Here is a 19023-nt window from a genome sequence, read left to right on the forward strand (position 1 = left end):
CTTCGTGTCCCCGAACAGCTGAGGTAACTCGAGAGGGAGAAACCTGACAGGAACCAAGAGCAGAAGTCGACCGGCTTCAACTTTTTAACACATTTATAGACAAAAAGGAAGTAACCTCGGCGCATCGAAAGCACAGTTAAAACATCAAAGCTTAAATATAACCACTTGTGATCAATAAACAAGATAACAACAACCAGTCCGACAGAGGACTGCTGTGTCACTCTGAGTTGATTGGCTCACAGTCAGATAGAAAGTACAGTGATCAGCACATGACATAAAAAAGGGAGCAAAGAGCAACTGAAGGATTCTGATTTGACCACAAAACGTTAAAACAATCAACAGAAAAAGAGGAGGAGTTAAATTCTCCCGCTGAACCTTTTACTTTTGCTTTAATCCCTTTGTCTTCTTTATTTCCCGTCACCGGCAGCATGTTGAGCCTCGCCAAAGTTAAGTTCACGCTAATTAGCTCGTCTGCCAAAGTTCAGCAGCAGGTCGTTTTTGGTATTTTTTTTTTTTACGCCTGGAGGAGCTCACTGTTGAACCTCAGCTGGTATTATCTTAAACAGGCAGAATTACACTTTCAAAGCAAAGCACCACACTCAGAGCTTCAATTGTTCTGTAAGTGGGGACTACATTCCAGCAGCACAGGGCCTGCAGCTATCTGCAGGATCCACACCTACAGAGGTGACCATCCAGGTCAAAACGTGTGTAGCCTCAGGTGTCGTACATGTGCGTACAGATGTTCATTTTCTAACACACCTGAAAGCTGTTAAAAATCTAGACTTCAAACTAACGCTACGCCGCTGCTCACCGTGTGATGTATCTGTGTGATTCAAAGTGAAGTTACATCTAGATGTGGAGAGCTCAGGGAGCGTGTCCTCCGCTCTTATTGCTACGGGAATACCTGCCTGGTATCCTGAGCTCTGCATATCAGCAAAAATAGGACAAACTCTTCTTTTCAGAAGAAGTGCAGCCACACTTTCATTTGTCTCTTTCTAACATTTGTCAGGCTCAGTCTACTGTGATACACCACAGCAACAAGGGAGCTGCTTCTGCGGGTTTTCTATAACAAAAGGATCCTCAAATGCTACTGTTATCAATTACTGACACATCTTCTTCTAACTAAAGCTTTACACACAATAAATCAAAGTGTTAACTAAGAGATACGAGAGAGAAATGCTGAGGTTTTATGCATCATAGTTTGACTTACACAAGGTGTCTGATTCAATGATTTATGTGTAACATTTGAGGAAACGTGTGAAGAATGATACGTCAGTGATTAAAGGACACGATACAAGACATGGGCGAAAGGCAGCAATCAAAGTGCACATATGGGATCAGATGGTGGAGTGGTGTGCAGCTTACCGCTACAGCTATCATGGAGTCGTCTGGTTTCCATTCTGCCTTCTGGTAGAAGCCAAACTGGGCCGCCGCCTTTGCAGACTCGATATAGCTGACTATCAAAACACCGGGCTGTGGGTGGGGAGAAGGGATACAGGAAAGAAAATTAGAACTTGAAACATCCTCGAGGGCACAGACATGCATGATAGTACAACCAAAAAAGAAACAACTTCCACAACAGAAATTTCTATATTGTTATGACGCTGTTTAATTTACCCTCTGTGGCTTATTTAATCTTAAAAATGACTCTCAGTCTAGGAATCAAGTGAAAAGGCGTGTTCAGGCTAAGGTGAACAGGCAGACACACAGACTCTGCCTGAGGCTGCTGCCCTTACTTTGCCTCTACCCCTGCATCACTCTGCCATATATTTGTCTCCATCACAGAACAATCATCCCCAGTCCGTTATTGTAATACCAAAAACAATAAGTGCATGTATGGTATGTACTGTTGCGCAACGTTAGCAGGTGTTAAAACAGAATAGCAGCGGATGAGAAGTCAACAACAGAAACCTCAAGTCACTTTGCTTTCTTCAACAACCAGTGGAAATCCCCTGCACATAATTTAGGTTTCATTGTGTTAAAAAGCTGCATAGATTTATTTCCTGCAATTTTGATAGCAAAGATTATGAGGGAAGATGGGACGATACCGAGTCAAAACTGAAAGAGTAATTTTAATTTGAACCTTAATTTACACCTAAATGAGAGCATGTTTTTTAGCTTGTTTTGCTACTGTTCTGGTGACCTGTTCTTATTCCTCTATCCTTCCAGACACAGAAACAGGAAGTGAGAAATTAACAATTGTAAAGACACATAACAAGAAAACCAGCACACTGTACACTGAACAGCCTTCGTCAGGTAATGAGGGCAGGGGAATGTCTCATGTAATTCCAGCTGTGCAACATTAGACCTCGTACCCAGGCTCAGTAATGAGAGAGCAGGTTTGAAGTATTTCTGCTGCACAGTGTCCCTTACGTAGCATGAAATCTTAATACAGGTAATGAAACCCTGCTCTCGTCTGGCGAGGCTCGCTCAGTGGGAAACTGAAAGAGAAACCTCACCCGTCGTTAGAAGGTGCAATAACATCAGATCGCAATCAGACTTCTCTACGTTAAAGGAACAATTACACTAGAGATTATCGCATTTGGGTGCTTGGGATAGAAAGATAACTTTTATTAATAAATCAAAAGATCTGTGGTATGGCTGCTCAATTGAAACATGGCGCATTTGTAGTATTATATAAGTATTCGGACAGCTTCACCGGGCAATATACTTAAAGGGGACATACAGTATTTTACCTATGCAATCAATTTTCTATTACGCTAAAGTCTTTTTGAATCACATTGGTAAAGTTTGTTTTGTTTTTAAAATTGAATCAATTTTCGGAGCCTCTCCTTCCTCCTGAAACGAACAAGCCTTAAGCCATGATTGGCTGACAGTATTTGATGTGACCACATAGCCCCTCCCCCACGTGTGCGATCCCATGTCGGGGAGCGGCCACACTGTACTCCACTCCAAAGCTGTAGAAAACATGGCTACTCTAGGATCGGTTATTCGGCCTCATATGTACGAGCCAGAATCACAAGGAGGTATCGGAACGATAAAGTTGAAATCTTAACTACAAGCTCGTGCAAGAAGGCAGCCTGAGGTGACGGTGAATGACGATTGGTCGATTTCAGCCGAAGCGAGGTTCTACATAGAAACCTGCAGCTGTTCTGAGCGGCCCGTTTCAGAGGTCATCTTTTTAAAAATGTAATTCTGAAAACATGGAATTATGCAGTTTTCACTTTTTCACTATGAACAATAAACAGCCAATAATGTGAAACCCATGCAACATAAGAGAATATCCATTCCCCCTTTAAGAAACTGACATATTCACAGCATTGGGAAAAATGTCTGTTACAATTCATGTATTTCCATTATTGATACGCAGAGTTAAAGCCAATGAAAAGCTACAAATATTTACACACACAGGTTTACTGGTATAAAAAATGAGTTTATGCATAACAAATGTGTTGAAGGTCAACTCTATCAGAGTCTGTATTTGACGTCATATGTCATTGCCCTAAAAACACTCCCATTCCCTCTATTGTGTCTGTGTTTACCAGCCCAGTGCTTGTTAACAGTTCTTAACGGATCAATAGCTGCAACACAAATTCATCAAACTTGATCTCTATTTAACATACAGGGCAAGATCACTAGTCGGGACAATACTTTTACTTTTGATTCTGTCAATCATTAATCAACAACTTTGGTTTTCACTGACTGAGTCACCCATGCCTGCAGACAGGCAGGTGTGTCACCCACTAACAAACCTGCCTAAAGAAAAAAACATTACAAATACACTGAGCAAAAACTGCAATGGTTTGCAGGCTACCAGCAGTGAGACAAGCTTATGTATTTCCTCTGCATTACCACCTCCGTGCTCAACCACAATTACATGCAGTTACTTTGTATAACTGAAGAAATCCCAGGGGAGCCTTAGGGATTACACCCACAACTACTTGCAACCATAAGTGCACACACATACACACACACATGCAATACTGCTAATTTTCACAGGCACCCAAAGAACCAGAACTATAGTGCTGCTCCTGCATAATAGCACTGCCAAATCAACAAACTCCTTCCCTCTATTCCTAGACAGCCTCAGCAGTTTTCCACCACCCCGTGCAGCCGTGGCAGGGCGATAGAACAGAACGACTACATGGCTAAGCTACTGTGTTACACGGATTAAGTGGTAGCGCCTCGGATGGACTACTCGGGCTCAGGGTGCACTAGCTGAGGTCGAGGATTGATGGGATTAAAGAGAATTGACTGGGTGGCAAAATGTGGGCGGGGAACAACAGGAGGAACAAAACAAGGGGAAATAACAGATTTAACATCACCTTGATTTAACATGCTGCAGAGCATTTTATCTGTGTTGACACACATAGTCATGCTTGAAGCATGATTATATTTGAACCCTCTGAAAAATGACATCCCTAGTGTAGAGTTGGGTGAGATTGTGAAGTAAGATGACATTATGGGTGTAACAGACGTGTAAGGTGTACGTCGAGAGGAAGAAGTTGCTCCAATCGACATTCCTGACACGGTGCTTTTCCTGGCCGCCTCATTGATACTCACAGGCGGGCAAGGTTCTTAAGAGGGAGGGGAAGGAAAACATGTTCACATCCTGTCGGGGGCCTCAGGAAATCAACAGCGACCCTGACCATTGTTGCTCTTATTCAATAAATACACAAGCTGCATGGAACGCAGACTGCACAACGTAAACAATGCCCTCAACTGCAGGTTATCAAATCAAATAGCTCCTCTCCTTATCAGCGCAGCTAAATCTGACGAATGCAAACACATGAGGACAATGGTATTCAGTTCACAGTGCTAACAGCACAAAGCTATACTTAAATTTCAGAGGACTTTTCTACTACAGCAGCTGTTGGTGCTGGCACTGGCAACAGTGCTACGTGGGGGAATCACCAAACATTTCGCAAGCCACTTTGGCATGTTTTGTGGGTGAAAATATCTTGTGAGCAAATAAATAAATACAGGATCTAATCTGTGGTAGCTGCCACGGTCGTGCGAACTGCATCACTGCCAGGGTCAGTTTACAGTCTGGGTCAGTTTACAGCTTTTATCCTAGCACCGAGTACAAAAGGTGAAGATCCTTTTCTGAACTTGATTGTTCAGCGACACCTTTTACAGTGTGTTTGAAACCATATTCCATGCTTTATAGTTTATGTGATTTGTTCCATTGTTGTGGATAATATTGCTTTCTCATAAATCTCTTCCCACCATACTCCTGGGCTGTCTTAGACCTTTTTATTATTTCATTTTCTCCAGTATCTGCAGATTATAGCTTGAAAATGACAAATTGGAATCGGCATACATGTGATTTTTCTGTCGATATTTTCCAGCGCTTTAATTATGCCTAAATGATCAATGACACCCTAAAAAAGCTTGACGTAATGCTACGACATTAACTCTGCGCGAGCGTGCGCGAGTACCATCCCTCTTCCGTCAAGCGTGAAGAAGGGTGCAAGATGTCTGCAGTAGCAGTTTTTCAAAGTTTCTGAAACGGACAGCAGGGTTGTGCTCAGCATTGGTCATGCCAGGAGGGGCCAAATGTCATTCATTCAAAACAACAAATTTAATTGCCCATCTCAACAATATGCCAGTGGGCCACTACAATATGAAAAGGCATGATACCAATTCCACTACAGGGGAGACTTGATGTTCTCTGCAATTAGGTGGAAAAAAACATGTGCCAAATATATCGAGCTGGAAAATATCGACATATCAGATATCAGCTAAAATTCAATATCGTGCATCCCTAGTTTGTAACCCTGCAGCACTTTGGACAGGACAGTGCTTTAAAGTGTTCAAGCTTTAGTAAGGGAACCACTTTTATCATAACACTTTAAAAAATGGGAACAGGTAAATTCATGACTTACATCCTACTAATAAAAACCTTGGTTAAAGATCATGTGTAAAAAAAGAGGTACTCATGTCATATTCAATAAACGACCACTGGCAGTAACACAGACGCCATTGAGAGAAAATATAACTCACTGTATGAGCTCAGATTTCATTTAAAACGGAAATTCATCCTCAAGAAACTGTGAAATTAAAATGAAATTTGAAAACATCTCATATCTCATAATGGACGAGTGTACAATGATATTTCACATTCATCAGGCGAACCTAAATTCTTGCGGCTGGGGGAATGAAAACATCATGCCATGATAAGAGAATTTGAGGAACGACGCACGTGAAACGCAGTTCAGATCAAATTTACTGACAAAATGTGCTGCATTGCCTTCTTAAAAGGCACACGTATGCGGATGTACTGTTATGAAGCGTAACAATGTCACCTGTCATCTCTGTAATAGGTGTGACGGTGGCACTGGTCGTCATCACAAATAGTGGTTGCTCATCACCATTGTTGCTCCTGGTGATTAATAATTACCCTTTTAATAACATGAGGGCAGACAGCCAGATTGCCACGCAGTAACATTAATGCAGATTAAGATTCAAATTCAATAATAGCAGCGGTTTTCGGTGATGCAGAGGTAATAATATGCTCGTGTTAGCTTAAATAATGGTAGCACTGCGTGCATTGTTTTTATCCGGACAGCTGAGTTCACGAGCATGACTGAACCGGAGCTGCAGCTGGAGGACTTTACTCACCCGACTGAACCAGATGCTGAGCTGCGTCTCTGAAAGCACGGCGAAGTAAAACCTCTGGGAGCTGGGCTGGATGTAGAAGGGCTCCTCTTCACTCCTCAGCGGACAAAGCAGCCTCCGTGGCCAGCCGGTTAGAAAATACATGACGGCAAACTCACTCCGACTCCACACTCAAACCAGTGTCGCAATGCCAGGTCGTCAGTGCCCCTTATCCGTCACAATAATATTATTCCAAGGGAGTCATAGGCGCTGTTTGCATTAAATTAAAAACTTTAAATAGGTGCACAAATCCCAGTATTTACATTGGTCAGGCTATCATCCATGAATCCCGTACAGAAAGGTCCCAGCTGCCGATGGAGCTACACAGCTAGCCCTGGGCTAGCATTGGCTTTCCAACTTGAAGCTAATAAGCTATCCCAGGCAACGACAGTCTAACCCGAGAACAAATGCAGCCAGGTTGGCAACGACACCATACAGAGCCAAATACTGTACTGCGACTGGCAAATGGGTCGATTAACTTTCCCTCACGCTGTCGTGTCAATGTTTACGGTGTCTGGACCAACGGTGTTTAATAGCGGTAAAGAGTCCAGTTTTCACTCCTCTGTGCCTCACGGTCGCCATCTTTACAAGACTCTGGCTGACTAGAAGCTGATTGGCGACCAGAGAGACGTTTGCGTGGTGTTGACATCTGACGTCACCTCTCCGTTATGTGAAACTTGTTGAAATGCGCCTGCGTTGGAATTTAACGTGGCTCGACACTGACATCTGATGGTGAAAGAGAAAGCATGGAGGGCAAACACATAACCACTATCACATAACGGTAACATTCAGTATTAAATGTACAAAACAACAATACTTAACGGTTATTACAGTTTTTCACAATTGCTAAAACACTAAGCCCCATTCTATGAACCACATGCTCAATGGCCATAATCAGTTCACCTGGTTTCTGGTCAATTTTGAATATAACCCTCCTTGTTATCTATTTTTCTTGCAGAGAGAGGAGGTGGTGGGAGAGGAGAGGAGGTGTGAGGACAATAAGAGTAAATAAATAGTGCAAAATGGTAAATATAAATTGATCAATGTTGTTAATCGATATCATCAAGTTCAGTTTTCTGTTTGCAACTTTGATCACTTTCATCTGTCATTTGTCTTTTAGAGAGAGAGGAGGTGGAGAGAGGTTTTCTGTGCTAACTCTCATGTTTAAAGGTATTTACATTTATTTGAATTTGTAAAGGATCAGTTGGATAATTCATCTGTCAATCTTTGTTATTTACAGATTAAAACAAACATTTCATCCTGTCTGCATTTTGTTTTTTAGAGCGAGAATAAACAATGACAGAAGAGAACAAAATCCAAGAATGGAGGAGGAAATGAAACAAGAACGATCACAACGAGAGAGGAGGAGGCAGAGCGACATGAAGCATGAACATTTAAAAGGTAAAAGGTAAATATAAATGATTAACTGTCATCCAAGTCACCATATTTACCAAACTCAGCTCAAAAGATTCAAACTGTGCAGAAATAAAGTGAACATTCAACTTAGTTAATGAGTAATAATGTGAGAAAGAAGCTTTTGAAATGTTTTGTTTGCTTCTTTACAGCCGATCAAAGTCAGGAGAAGCTGAAGTGAGACTTCAACAAGTAGCAGAAGTGACCCACATCTGTGCAGAGACTTTAAGCCTGATCAAACAAAGTGTTTAAAATAAAAAGTCAACACTACAGGACATGTTTGTTTGATTTCTAATGTTCATGGTTGACCTCATGGTTAACCAGAGTTTTCATTCTATCACAAACAATTTCATGTGACATCCATTTTCTAATTTCTGCTCCTTGTAAATGATTTTATTAAACAGGGTAAATCTGTCACACTGAAAACATCCATTCAATAACTTTTCCTGTGGATATACTTTGGTTTCTTCCCTCCAAGTCGACATTTTTTGGCACAAGGGGCATTTTATACACACTTAAACTGTACCCCAGTCTGGGTCCCAAGACCCCTGCATTGTTAGTGTCCTTTACTCAATACTTACTTCAGAATCAAGTTTATTGCCAAGTACATTTACACATACAAGGAATTTGTCTTGATGTTTTGGTGCAAGAACAATGAACACAAAACTATAATAAAAATAAGTAAATGGCTATTAAACAGTAGTAGCTTAATTAGAATACAAAAAATAGACAATAAGATAATAAGATATAAAAAAGCAATATAATACAAAATATGTACAACAGGTGTAATCAAAGAGCTGTAGAGATGTGCAAGAAAATGGTAACAGTATGACATTAAACACAGTACAAGGTAAACATACAGAATGTTGTCCAGTGTGCGTTAATGTAAAACATAAATCTGCATTAAAGACTTAACATTACTGAGTAAGTGAGTTAGTACAGAAGAGTGCAACGACTATAAAGGCTTTAATGCGCTGCCTATATCTCTAGTGAAGAAGTCACAATAACACTGAAATCCCAAGTTCAGTGCAACAGGTGGCGGTAATGAGTCTTACACGCCATTAGAGGGCGAGAAGAGTAGAAGAGAAGGGGATAGGGGAAAAGGAGAAGGTTGATTGCTAGCAAACAAAGGACGCTTGCTTATTATTGCTGTACTGTAATTTTAATTTCTTACACGTTGCTTGACTTCTTACGCTTAAGTTTAAACTGCTGGTATAGTTACTTAAAAACACACACATTCAGACTCAGGCTTCAGTAGGTGGCGGTACAACACGTATAGTTGTTTGTCAGCTGCCAAACGGGGAAGAAGAAGAAAAAGAAAAGGAAGCATGGCTGCTGACATGAGATTACCAACTATTCGAAAACCAGTGTCTCTCATAGATTCTGCTTTTGACCGAAAGGATCTTGTCGTCCCCGGCGATGTTATCACTTCAGACACTGGTTTCATGAGGTAGGTACTGGTTGGTTCACCGCTAGTGGGATCGGCATTTGTCTGTGGGAGCCACAGCATGTTGTCATGGATGCTTTGAAGATCTTATGTACTGGTTCTTGAAAAGTTACTAAAATCTTGCTTTTCATGCTGGCTTTAAAGCTCTGCCATTATGAGTTTGCCAGTTGAACAAAATGAATCACCTGGTAAAATTGACCTAAAGGTAGATTTGATGGGACCATCATTATCATGTCGATGATGGATTAGCCATCAGCAGCATCATTATGCAGCATTAGCCCTAAGGTTACCTGCCTAAAATAGTTATGCTATTTTTTCAAAATAAGGACTAAAATCATGATTTAATCCTTAAACTTTGTGGCTGTGTAGTCAATGAGCATTATCTAGTGGATAATGGTTAGTCAAATGTTACTTTATCACATTCCAGTTTTGCTGTTTGCTAATTATTACTGCGATACACCTTTATTCCCCAGGGGTCATGGTACTTATGTCGACGAAGACAAGCTGACGGCATCAGTTGCCGGAGAGGTGCAGAGAGTTGACAAGCTGATCTGTGTCAGACCACTTAAGACCAGGTAATTGAGTAAACTGATGCTCTTAAACATCTACAATCAAAAAGGCAAGTGGGAGAATAAGTTATGTAATTACAGTTTTGTTGTGTGTTGGTTATTTGCAGGTTCAATGGTGAGGTTGGAGATGTGGTGGTTGGCAGAATCACAGAGGTAAGGCACCTCCTCCACATCTTTTCTCCTATGTGGTGACATTTAAATAGTAGCCTAAAAATATGTTGTTACAACAAATATTTTGGATGTTGCATGTGTAGGTACAACAGAAACGATGGAAGGTTGAGACCAACTCTCGGTTGGACTCCGTCCTCTTATTGTCTTCTGTCAATCTGCCCGGAGGAGAGCTGGTGAGATGCTACAACATTTTATTCACATGGAGAAAAATTACACTGTTAGCTGAACTAGAGATATCATATTAATAGGTTTGGATAGGGAAGTTTGTTTTATCTATTTTTAAACATGTTTTATTTGACTTTTAGAGGAGAAGATCAGCAGAGGATGAGCTCACCATGAGGGAATACCTTCAAGAGGGCGATCTCATCAGTGTAACTCACATTTTATTTTACTCTTTAATTGGCTGCACCATCTTCTTGCATCCAGTTCTAATGTTCTTGTTGCTCTTTCCTTTGCTTCTAGGCAGAGGTGCAGTCTGTCTTCTCAGATGGAGCCCTGTCTCTTCACACCCGTAGTTTAAAATATGGAAAGGTAAGTTTTACCAATGTACACAATGCCATGTGCAGAGTATAGCTGTGATGATAACCATAAAATAATGTTTCAGATTCCCCTAACAGTGTGTTCAATTAAACAACTAAGTCTGTACATACAAGCCCAGCAGCTAAAACAAAGTACATGGATAAATCGCAGTACTTAAACAACTCAGCAGTTAGTTGCGCTATTAAATGGTAATAAACGTTTCGATATGTAACATCAGTGCCAGTTGGATGTATAGCTGGCTCCTTTATATATAAAATGCAAAGTAAGAAGGCAGAATAAATACATAGAGGGAATATTAAGAACAGAAAGACCTGTACATTTAAAGCGGTATAATCAATAATTCCCATTTAGTATATAACATACCATGGTGTTTTTCCTACTTTATAAAAACATTATATTCTTCCATTACAAAATGTAGAGTTGTGAAGAAATAATCCAGCAATACTTCTGTATTTGACATCAAATACCGTTTCTATTTTCTCTCACCATCAGTTGGGTCAAGGAGTGCTCGTACAGCTTTCTCCTTCACTGATCAAGAGGCAGAAAACACATTTCCACAACCTGCCATGCGGTGCGTCCATCATCCTGGGGAATAACGGCTTTGTGTGGTTGTATCCCACGCCGGAGATGCAGGAGGAGGAGGCTGGGGGCTTTTACACAAGCTTGGAGGTAGGAAAAAAACTCAAAACAATCAGTATTACATAGTTTAAGCCGTCAATGTATTACACATTTAGATTTAAATTAAGACGTTAATATATAATATTGATATCCAGCACTCTGGTAATTCTACCTGGTCTTGTCTAGATGCTTTTACAGAACAATATGTGCTTTTGATCTGCTGCATACAACTTATATTTCTATGTATACGTTAAGCTCATTTATTTGTCTTATTTTGTTTTGTTATTTCAGCCTGTTGGTGTGTCCGATCGAGAGGTGATTTCACGGTTGAGGAACTGCCTCCTGGCTTTGGCTGCACACAAGGTCCTTCTGTATGACACCAGTGTTCTCTATTGCTATGAATCTTCAGTTCAACACCAGGTAGGAAGCAATCGATTAAAAATTTGATTAACTGCAGTTTTCAACAGTATGAGATAAATTGAATTTCACCCACCATGTCAAAAATAGAAAGCAATGGCATAGAAAAGATATGGCAAAAATGAAGTGGACTTAACTGTAATGTTGTCTGCTGCCATCTGGTGGTCAAATTGAAATCCTACAGCAACAATTGATTGCAGTTCTCAACTTTTACTGTGTATCAGGAATGGATGATTTTATTGTTCTTTAAGGCAGAGAAATAGTGACTTGATATATGATGCTTCCAATGAATATTGCACTCATACAATATCAGCATGTTAGCTCATATATTATCATAATATTGTTGTGGTACACTTAATTGTCTGCACTTTTTTTCAATCTTTATTAATAAAGACTAGGTATGTAAATGTTGTCCACACAGTGTTTGTTGTGTTTCAAACAGTTTTCTTCTGCTTTTTGCCATCTCCATAGGTCAAAGACATTTTGAAACCAGAAGTGATGGAGGAGATTGTGATGTTGACTCAACAGAAGCTGTTGGAACAGGAAGGTTAAAGAGCACAAATCCTAACTCTGACCTTGCCACAAAACCAAGATCACATCAAGCAACTTTGTCGGGGACCATGTATCTGAGGACTGAACTGGACTTTTTTTCAAAGCCCCCTTCCTATTATGTCAGTCAGTTTTGCAGTTGAACAGTGTATTTTATCCTACGTAACTGTTGATTGTTGTTTGACTGCTATGAGACAGAGTTCAAAGTTCTGCAGCATTTAGAAATCACTAGAGCAGATGTTCTTAAGATTTACAGAGGTATAGTGGAACACTTTTATGTGTGGTGTTAAACAAAAAACGGTTGTATGAAATAAATTTTCTATAATTTTCAGTACTTCTCAGTGTGGTGTGTCTTGCCCAATAACGAAGAAGAAATGTACAATACAGATGTTTCCTGTTTGTTGTGAGACTGACAGTCCTGACGTATTGATGGATAAACAAAGCTGGTTACATTGAAAGCTTTTGTTTCTTAAAATCACAACCATCTTATAAGCTAGATATTTTTATAACAAAAAAGAGGTTCATCCTTATCTTTCACCTTCTACTTCTCTTAGTGTGCCCTCTCAATGGAGCTGGTTTGTCCTTTTGCTCTTTTAGCAAAATAAAACTTTTGCCCTGGCCCCATTTACTAGCCCACGCACGCACGTGACGTCACACGTCGCCCCACCCACATACTTCTGTAAACCACCTTGCGTATGGAAGTATGGCGGCACCAGCGACACAACTGCTACTCGGCCAAAGTTTATTGCACAGATTTTCACATGAAAACGATGAATAAGTACGCGAACAAATGGGTCGGTAACGAAGAGCTCGGTGGCTGTAAACAGAGGGAAGGGCTTGCAGAGAGAGTCGTGGGTCTGTGGCCGGCTGAGTTTCCTCGATTTCTCTTCACCTCCTTGATTGAAGTGCCTTTAGTCCGGGTACCACAGGGGAAGAAACTCCGCAAGACGGGAAGAGTGGACGCGGAAGTTTGAAACAGACTGAAAACTCTGGCTTTGGAAAGACCATTCGCAAAGAATTCACTTGTGGCAACCAGAAAGTAGTTTTGGAGACCCTTCAGTGCACTTGTCCGACGTTTATTGCCAGCGTGTAAACAGCGACCCAGCAAGAGCCAACTGTTGAGTGCTCGATGTGCATTTAAGGGTCTCGCGCTGCATACCACCAGCTAACGTCTGTTAGCCTCCATGGCTAACTTAAAAACTAGCTTGAGGTCGCTCGCTAACCAACAATGTAAATGTTTCTGTGGCCAAGTAAGTTAACATTCACGCTGGTTTCACTGCATAACTTTGTAACAACGCTGCAAGTTTGGGATATGTTTGTACAAGTTTGTCATTTTCACTGAAGTGCTTATAGTGGACGATTTAATGTTTTTGACACTGCTTTTGTATTAAAATAGGTTGTCAGGACACAGTAGGGTGAGGGAAACAACAACTAATGCCCTGCTAGACTTCAGATATCGTTGTGTTTGACAACTTTATATGCCCACGATTGAATTATTTAGTTATCGACCACTTTGTTTTTGTTCCATACCAACACTTAATCTCCTGTGTTATGTGTTTTGCCTGCAGCATACTTTGGTTAACCAACGTTAGCTTCATATTTAATGAGCTTGACTAGCATTTAAAAGAGGAAATTCAGTGGATGTACATCCTAGTTTTAACAGTGGGAAGTGGGGTTGTGAGTGTATTGAAAATGTAGTCTTAGTGGTGCGGTGTAAAATCAAACAAGAGCATACTTGTAGCAAATATAGTGTTAATTGGTATATTTTGTCACAGACATCTATCAAACGACTATGTTTGCATTCGTTGTAATATTTATTTCAACCCTATGATGTACAACCTTAATTCACCTCTATGTTATTGTCAGGCCTGAAGCCAGATTGCAGAGTTTATGTTAAAAAAAATATAATGACATCATCATTGATTGTTTGTTTTCCTTCTAGATTACTTTGACGCACCGCTCTTTGACCTCTGAGGCACTCAGACTCCATTAATGCATGAGAAACAGAGACATACTGGAGTAAAAGGGATCTGCATAGGTGAACAGCCTCACCCATACTCCAGGAGAGGACAGGCTGAGCTGGGGAAAGGGGTTCCGGTCTTTTCCTGACCCCCTTCCCTGTCTGCTGGGACACTGTTTGACGGTGAGCAACCGAGTCCAGCTTGGAGAGTCCCGGCTGCGGCCTGGCACCCTGCCCTTATGGGGCAGCAGCCGGGAAAGTTTGTAGGGGACCAGAGGAGACCCAGTCTGCCGGCCTTCATCAAGGGTGGAAGGAGAGAGTCATCACGCCATGGGACCCAGCCCTGTAATGTTTTTGCTGTGCACGGTAAGAACAAATGTTTGTGATAAGAGTCTCCTACGGTTGTTTGCCTTTGATAGCAGATTTGATTATTGAACTATCATCAGTTTGCTTACCTGTATAGGTTTGTTTACTAATGCCAGGGATTAGCTGGGCAGCATATGCTCCTTCTGACCAAGGATCATATACTAAGACACCAGTATGTCTTATGCTTTTCCTAGTCTATCTGCTGCTTTACATTTCATCAAAGCAAAATACATAATCAAAATGAGTAAACTGGACTGACAACTGCACATATAAAGAAAAAAGTGGATAATATTCGCTGTTAGAATCACAATAGAATCACAGTGTATAGATAGCCGTAACACTGTTGTGGTTGCATCATTGAGATTGAAGCTAGCCAACTGAATAACAGCTTGCGCATCCTGGAGTAGAGAAAGTGTTGTCAAACAAACTAAACACCAACTTTTGTCCGTCTTCATCCTCACACCTGCTCTTACCAGGCCTGCCTTGACTGAGAAAAAGATGGAGCAGAAGTCTGAAATCTTTGTTAAGAATACCTCCACATCTATGATGTAAAGGAGCTTATGTATTGTGGCGGAGCTCAACAGTGCCTCCTCCTGTGTTTGTACAAGATGGTGGATAGTGTGTAAAGCAAAGCAAGAGGCAGAAAACATAAAGGCTGTGTCTGAAATTAAGGCTGCAACAGACGGTTGTTTGCATTAAAGTTCCCAGACAGCAGGAGGAAATCTTAGGAAAATTGTTGTGGTCATTTAACAACCTAAATGTGTATAGTTTCCTATTATATAATACACACACAAGTAGTAATCGCTTTATCTTCAAAACTGTTCGGCTCCATCTGAAATCAGTCACCTTTAACTGAGAGCTAAGTACCGTCATGCATTGTGCAAACAGGGAATGTCTGGATAATTGCCAGATAAAAGGATACCTCAAATTGTGAAGGATTTTTGGCCATAATAGCCACAGACATACTTGAAAGATGGCATCTAAACTTTAACGCCAATGCGTGATCCATAAGGAAAGCACTGTTAGTGCACTCCTCAGGAAGCCTCTCTGCCTCTTGGGTAGGCCAGCTTGCTGCTGGCACAGAGCCTCACCATGCTTGCATAGCTATGACCTAAGGTCCACTGCATCACACTGGAGATACATTTCTCCTGGGTTTGTGTTTCTTTTAGTCCACATCAAACTGTTTCCTGGTTTACTTTTGCATTTAGAGCTTTTTGTTCTTTCCAAAGCCCCAATCAGTTCTATCTTTTTAAAACATGGCAAAGTACAGAAAGCAGACTTTAATCATAACCTATAGAAAACAACGGGTGATATCATCAGTCACTTCACCTCTTGTTTTTACAGTTTTTTTCTTTACTAGTATTAGCTCATGAAAATGCCTTCGAGGTGGCCCACGGCTCAATTTATTGCCCAGTGTAGCACAGAACCGCTATAATAAAGGTACAGTCAGGAAGGCGTGCTCTCTACCATAAAACAAAAGGTTTTAATGCCTAATGCTTTGACTTTTAACGGCCTTAGCTTTAATACTTATAAGCGTAGTTAATACTCAGCGGGGCGAAATAAGACATCAAAATCGAAACTGGGATCATAAAATTTTTGTCTTCAAATGTGGTCATTTTGAGTGGAGTAAACGGATAATATATTTGTCAATGCAGAACAAATCAATGCTTCAGCTCTTAAAATGATCACCTGTCATTGAACCAGATGCATGCCATGCATCCAGCTAGCTGATAAGTTTACCAAATGTGTCCGTAGGGCCGTGATTAAATTGGCAGGAATATTTTCCACTGAGTCTAAGTCTTGCATAACGCAGAGGGGGACAGGACAGGGAAGGTCAGAAAAACAGAATGAAAGCATTTGCCGGTAAATGGATCGAATTTGGCGAAGGGTCAGTGACATGGGGCGAACTTGTTTTCCCTCTCTGCCCCCTTTCCTCCTGTGATGAGCAGGTTAGACTCTGAGAGGGGATGTGAGTCACAGTGCAAGAGGAGGGCAGAATCAACACATGATTTTACGTCGTATGTTTTCTCTCTTCCTGGTGAGCCTCAGCTAGTTAACACTCTAGCTAGCCAGCCTCATGCTGCGTCTCGGCAGGCAGGTTCAGACCTCTGCATGCAGCTGCCTGGGAGAGAGACGGAGCAGTCAAAGGCAAGCAAAGACCTGTCTCTGCTCTTGGCACCTCTGTGTACTGTACAGTGGGGAGGTGTGATCTCACTGGCTAGCTAGTAAGATTATACGCATTGAGGAGGGTAGTGACTTTTTGGAACGGTAACTTTCACACTGTGTTTCCAGCTGTTTTCTTTGTGTGTGAAGTTCAGATAACTGAGTATAAACTTTAGCATGGCCTCTTATGGACTAGATTATGAGCTACATTATGTAACCAAACCTGTAAAAAACAAGTCTGAGCAGAACTGAAGAGTTTCATTGATCGCTTCTTTCTATTTTCTCCTCTGTGTAATGTGTGCTTGCAGATACAAACATGTAACTTTGATAGTATTCAGTTTAAATTTAGTTGCCATCCATTATTAGATTTGTATGCTTTCTACTGCAGCGTGTCTTTGTCTCATTAGTGCTATTGAAAATCCAGAATGTATGTCTCTGAAAGAAGATTATAAAACTAAAGTTATTCATCCTCCCTTCATTTTAATGTTAACCACACAGGACATCAATATGTGACAACTGGAATGCAGGGGAATCATGCAGGCACAGGAAGCATGGCAGTCGTCCTACAAAAAGAGCAAAAATTACACAACTTTCTGCAATTTGACAAATACAAACAAAGACTTGTGAAGGGGGATTTTAAAACGTCACATGGGTAATGGGTAAATACACTCAATTTATTTAGACATGTCATGTGCTGTGATTATTACGGTAAATGTTGCTGTAGGGTTGTTGTTGGCTTGACCTATAATTTTGAGGGACAACAATTCACATAAACATCAGCAATGAAAATGGATGTAAAAAAGATGTAATGAAATTGCTAACATTGTATTGACACCTTTTTTAAAATGCATATGAAACAGCATGAGTATAGATAACTCTATGCTTACAATAACATCACATAGCAGTAAATGGACTGTACTAGGGATGCACGATATTGGATTTTTTGCCGATATCCGATATTTTACAACTCATTTAGCCGATTACCGATACCGATATTTTTTTCCTGCACACCTAATTGCAGAGATCATCAACTCTCTTCTGTATTGGAATTAGCGTACAGTATAATGGTGATACTCTTATCACATTTGTTACAACGGTCGGGGTGACGGGTCTTGAGATGGTTAATCAAGTTTGTAGTGTTGAAAGACTTTGCCTTGGCTCCTCCTCGCATCGCCGAAGCTGAGCAGTCATTGCAAATAGCAGTTTTGCGATCTATTTCGGACACTTTGAAAAACTTCCACACCACGGACATTTTGGCTTCTAACTCTCTCATGCTGCAGGTAGACACACGTGACGTCATCACGCTGCGCCGCGCAGGTCTTCTTTGCGCCGGGGACATTGCGCCGAGGTCGGGCATTTAATCAAGTATGCAGCAGCCCATTATTTTATCGGTTAATTATATCGGTGGATATTGGCGTGTTGGCCGATATCCGATAGTTCATTTTAAGCCAATATCGGCCGATACCGATAGCGTGCCGATAATATCGTGCAGCGTGCATCCCTAGACTGTACTTAATATATATAGTGCTTTTCTAGTCTTCCGACCACTCAAAACGCTTTTACGCTTTTGTCACATTCACACTTTCACACTGAAGGCAAAGGCTGCTATGACAATCTCCAATCAGGATTTATGCACACTCAATTTAGGGATCAGTGTTATGCCCGAGGACACTCCGAATTGTGGACTGCAGCAGTCAGGGATCAAGCCCCCACCCCCCAAGCCTATCGATTGAGAGACGTCTGACTCTACCACTGAGCCACAGCCCCAGTGGTCAGTTCGACCTCCATGTCCGATAAGAGTTCAGACAGAGCAGTAACCTCCCTCCTGTTTGAGGACTGAGGCTGGGGCTTTCTGTCTTTTTATGGAAGAATGACAAGATTTTACTTTGACCTACTTACCTACTCCTTACGTATCAAATGGAAATTAAGTTTTTTTGTGACCAATAACATGTGATGGAAGTGGAAAAGCTCACTTGCATTCAGCTGTCCTTTACCAATACTAAATATGATGCTATGTTATCAACAAGTCAAGACTAATGAGCCAGAACATTAAACAACAGTTTTGAGCGATGGCAACAAACTTTTGCTCGTGCTTGCCAACTGTCTTGCGAGCAAACCATGCTTATATTTCTCTATGCGGTTTAGTGTGATTATCTCACTCCGTTTGAATTTCCACAGGCTTCAAAATG

At 41.0% G+C, this 19023-nt stretch overlaps 3 protein-coding genes across 3 annotated transcripts in view; 2 read left to right on the forward strand and 1 right to left on the reverse strand.

Moving 5' to 3' along the window:
* Window positions 1–7190, reverse strand: part of ric1 (RIC1 homolog, RAB6A GEF complex partner 1) — a 35947-nt gene extending 28757 nt beyond the window's left edge. Inside the window, exons 1-2 of the mRNA XM_069673386.1 lie at window positions 6586–7190; window positions 1366–1473 (exon numbers count right to left, since the gene is read on the reverse strand). Of these exons, the coding sequence (XP_069529487.1) occupies window positions 1366–1473; window positions 6586–6726 (249 nt within the window). The 5' untranslated portion in view covers window positions 6727–7190. The remainder of the gene's footprint in view (window positions 1–1365; window positions 1474–6585) is intronic.
* Window positions 7191–9351: 2161 nt separating this feature from the next.
* Window positions 9352–12676, forward strand: exosc2 (exosome component 2). The gene is made up of 9 exons (XM_069673636.1): window positions 9352–9484; window positions 9955–10056; window positions 10158–10203; window positions 10305–10394; window positions 10527–10592; window positions 10684–10752; window positions 11254–11430; window positions 11671–11799; window positions 12268–12676. Exons 1-9 carry the CDS (start codon window positions 9363–9365, stop codon window positions 12346–12348), a joined length of 882 nt encoding a protein of 293 aa, XP_069529737.1. The 5' UTR covers window positions 9352–9362; the 3' UTR covers window positions 12349–12676.
* A 1696-nt stretch (window positions 12677–14372) lies between these two features.
* abl1 (c-abl oncogene 1, non-receptor tyrosine kinase) overlaps window positions 14373–19023 on the forward strand; it is a 33366-nt gene continuing 28715 nt past the window's right edge. Inside the window, exon 1 of the mRNA XM_069673221.1 lies at window positions 14373–14671. Coding sequence (XP_069529322.1) covers window positions 14545–14671 — 127 coding nt within the window. The 5' untranslated portion in view covers window positions 14373–14544. The remainder of the gene's footprint in view (window positions 14672–19023) is intronic.

The sequence above is a fragment of the Semicossyphus pulcher genome, unplaced genomic scaffold (assembly GCF_022749685.1).
Source record: "Semicossyphus pulcher isolate SPU_LCO1_2020_fin unplaced genomic scaffold, fSemPul1.0.p SCAF_22, whole genome shotgun sequence".
Classification (NCBI taxonomy): domain Eukaryota; kingdom Metazoa; phylum Chordata; class Actinopteri; order Labriformes; family Labridae; genus Semicossyphus; species Semicossyphus pulcher.

What these genes read in the sequence shown, in the direction of transcription:
- exosc2 (XM_069673636.1), top strand. Translation starts at nt 9,363, where the DNA reads ATGGCTGCTGACATGAGATTACCAACTATTCGAAAACCAGTGTCTCTC. An exon ending in ATCTGCCCGGAGGAGAGCTG is followed by an intron (nt 10,395 to 10,526) that starts GTGAGATGCTAC and finishes TTTGACTTTTAG; the next exon opens with AGGAGAAGATCAGCAGAGGA. An exon ending in AAGAGGGCGATCTCATCAGT is followed by an intron (nt 10,593 to 10,683) that starts GTAACTCACATT and finishes CTTTGCTTCTAG; the next exon opens with GCAGAGGTGCAGTCTGTCTT.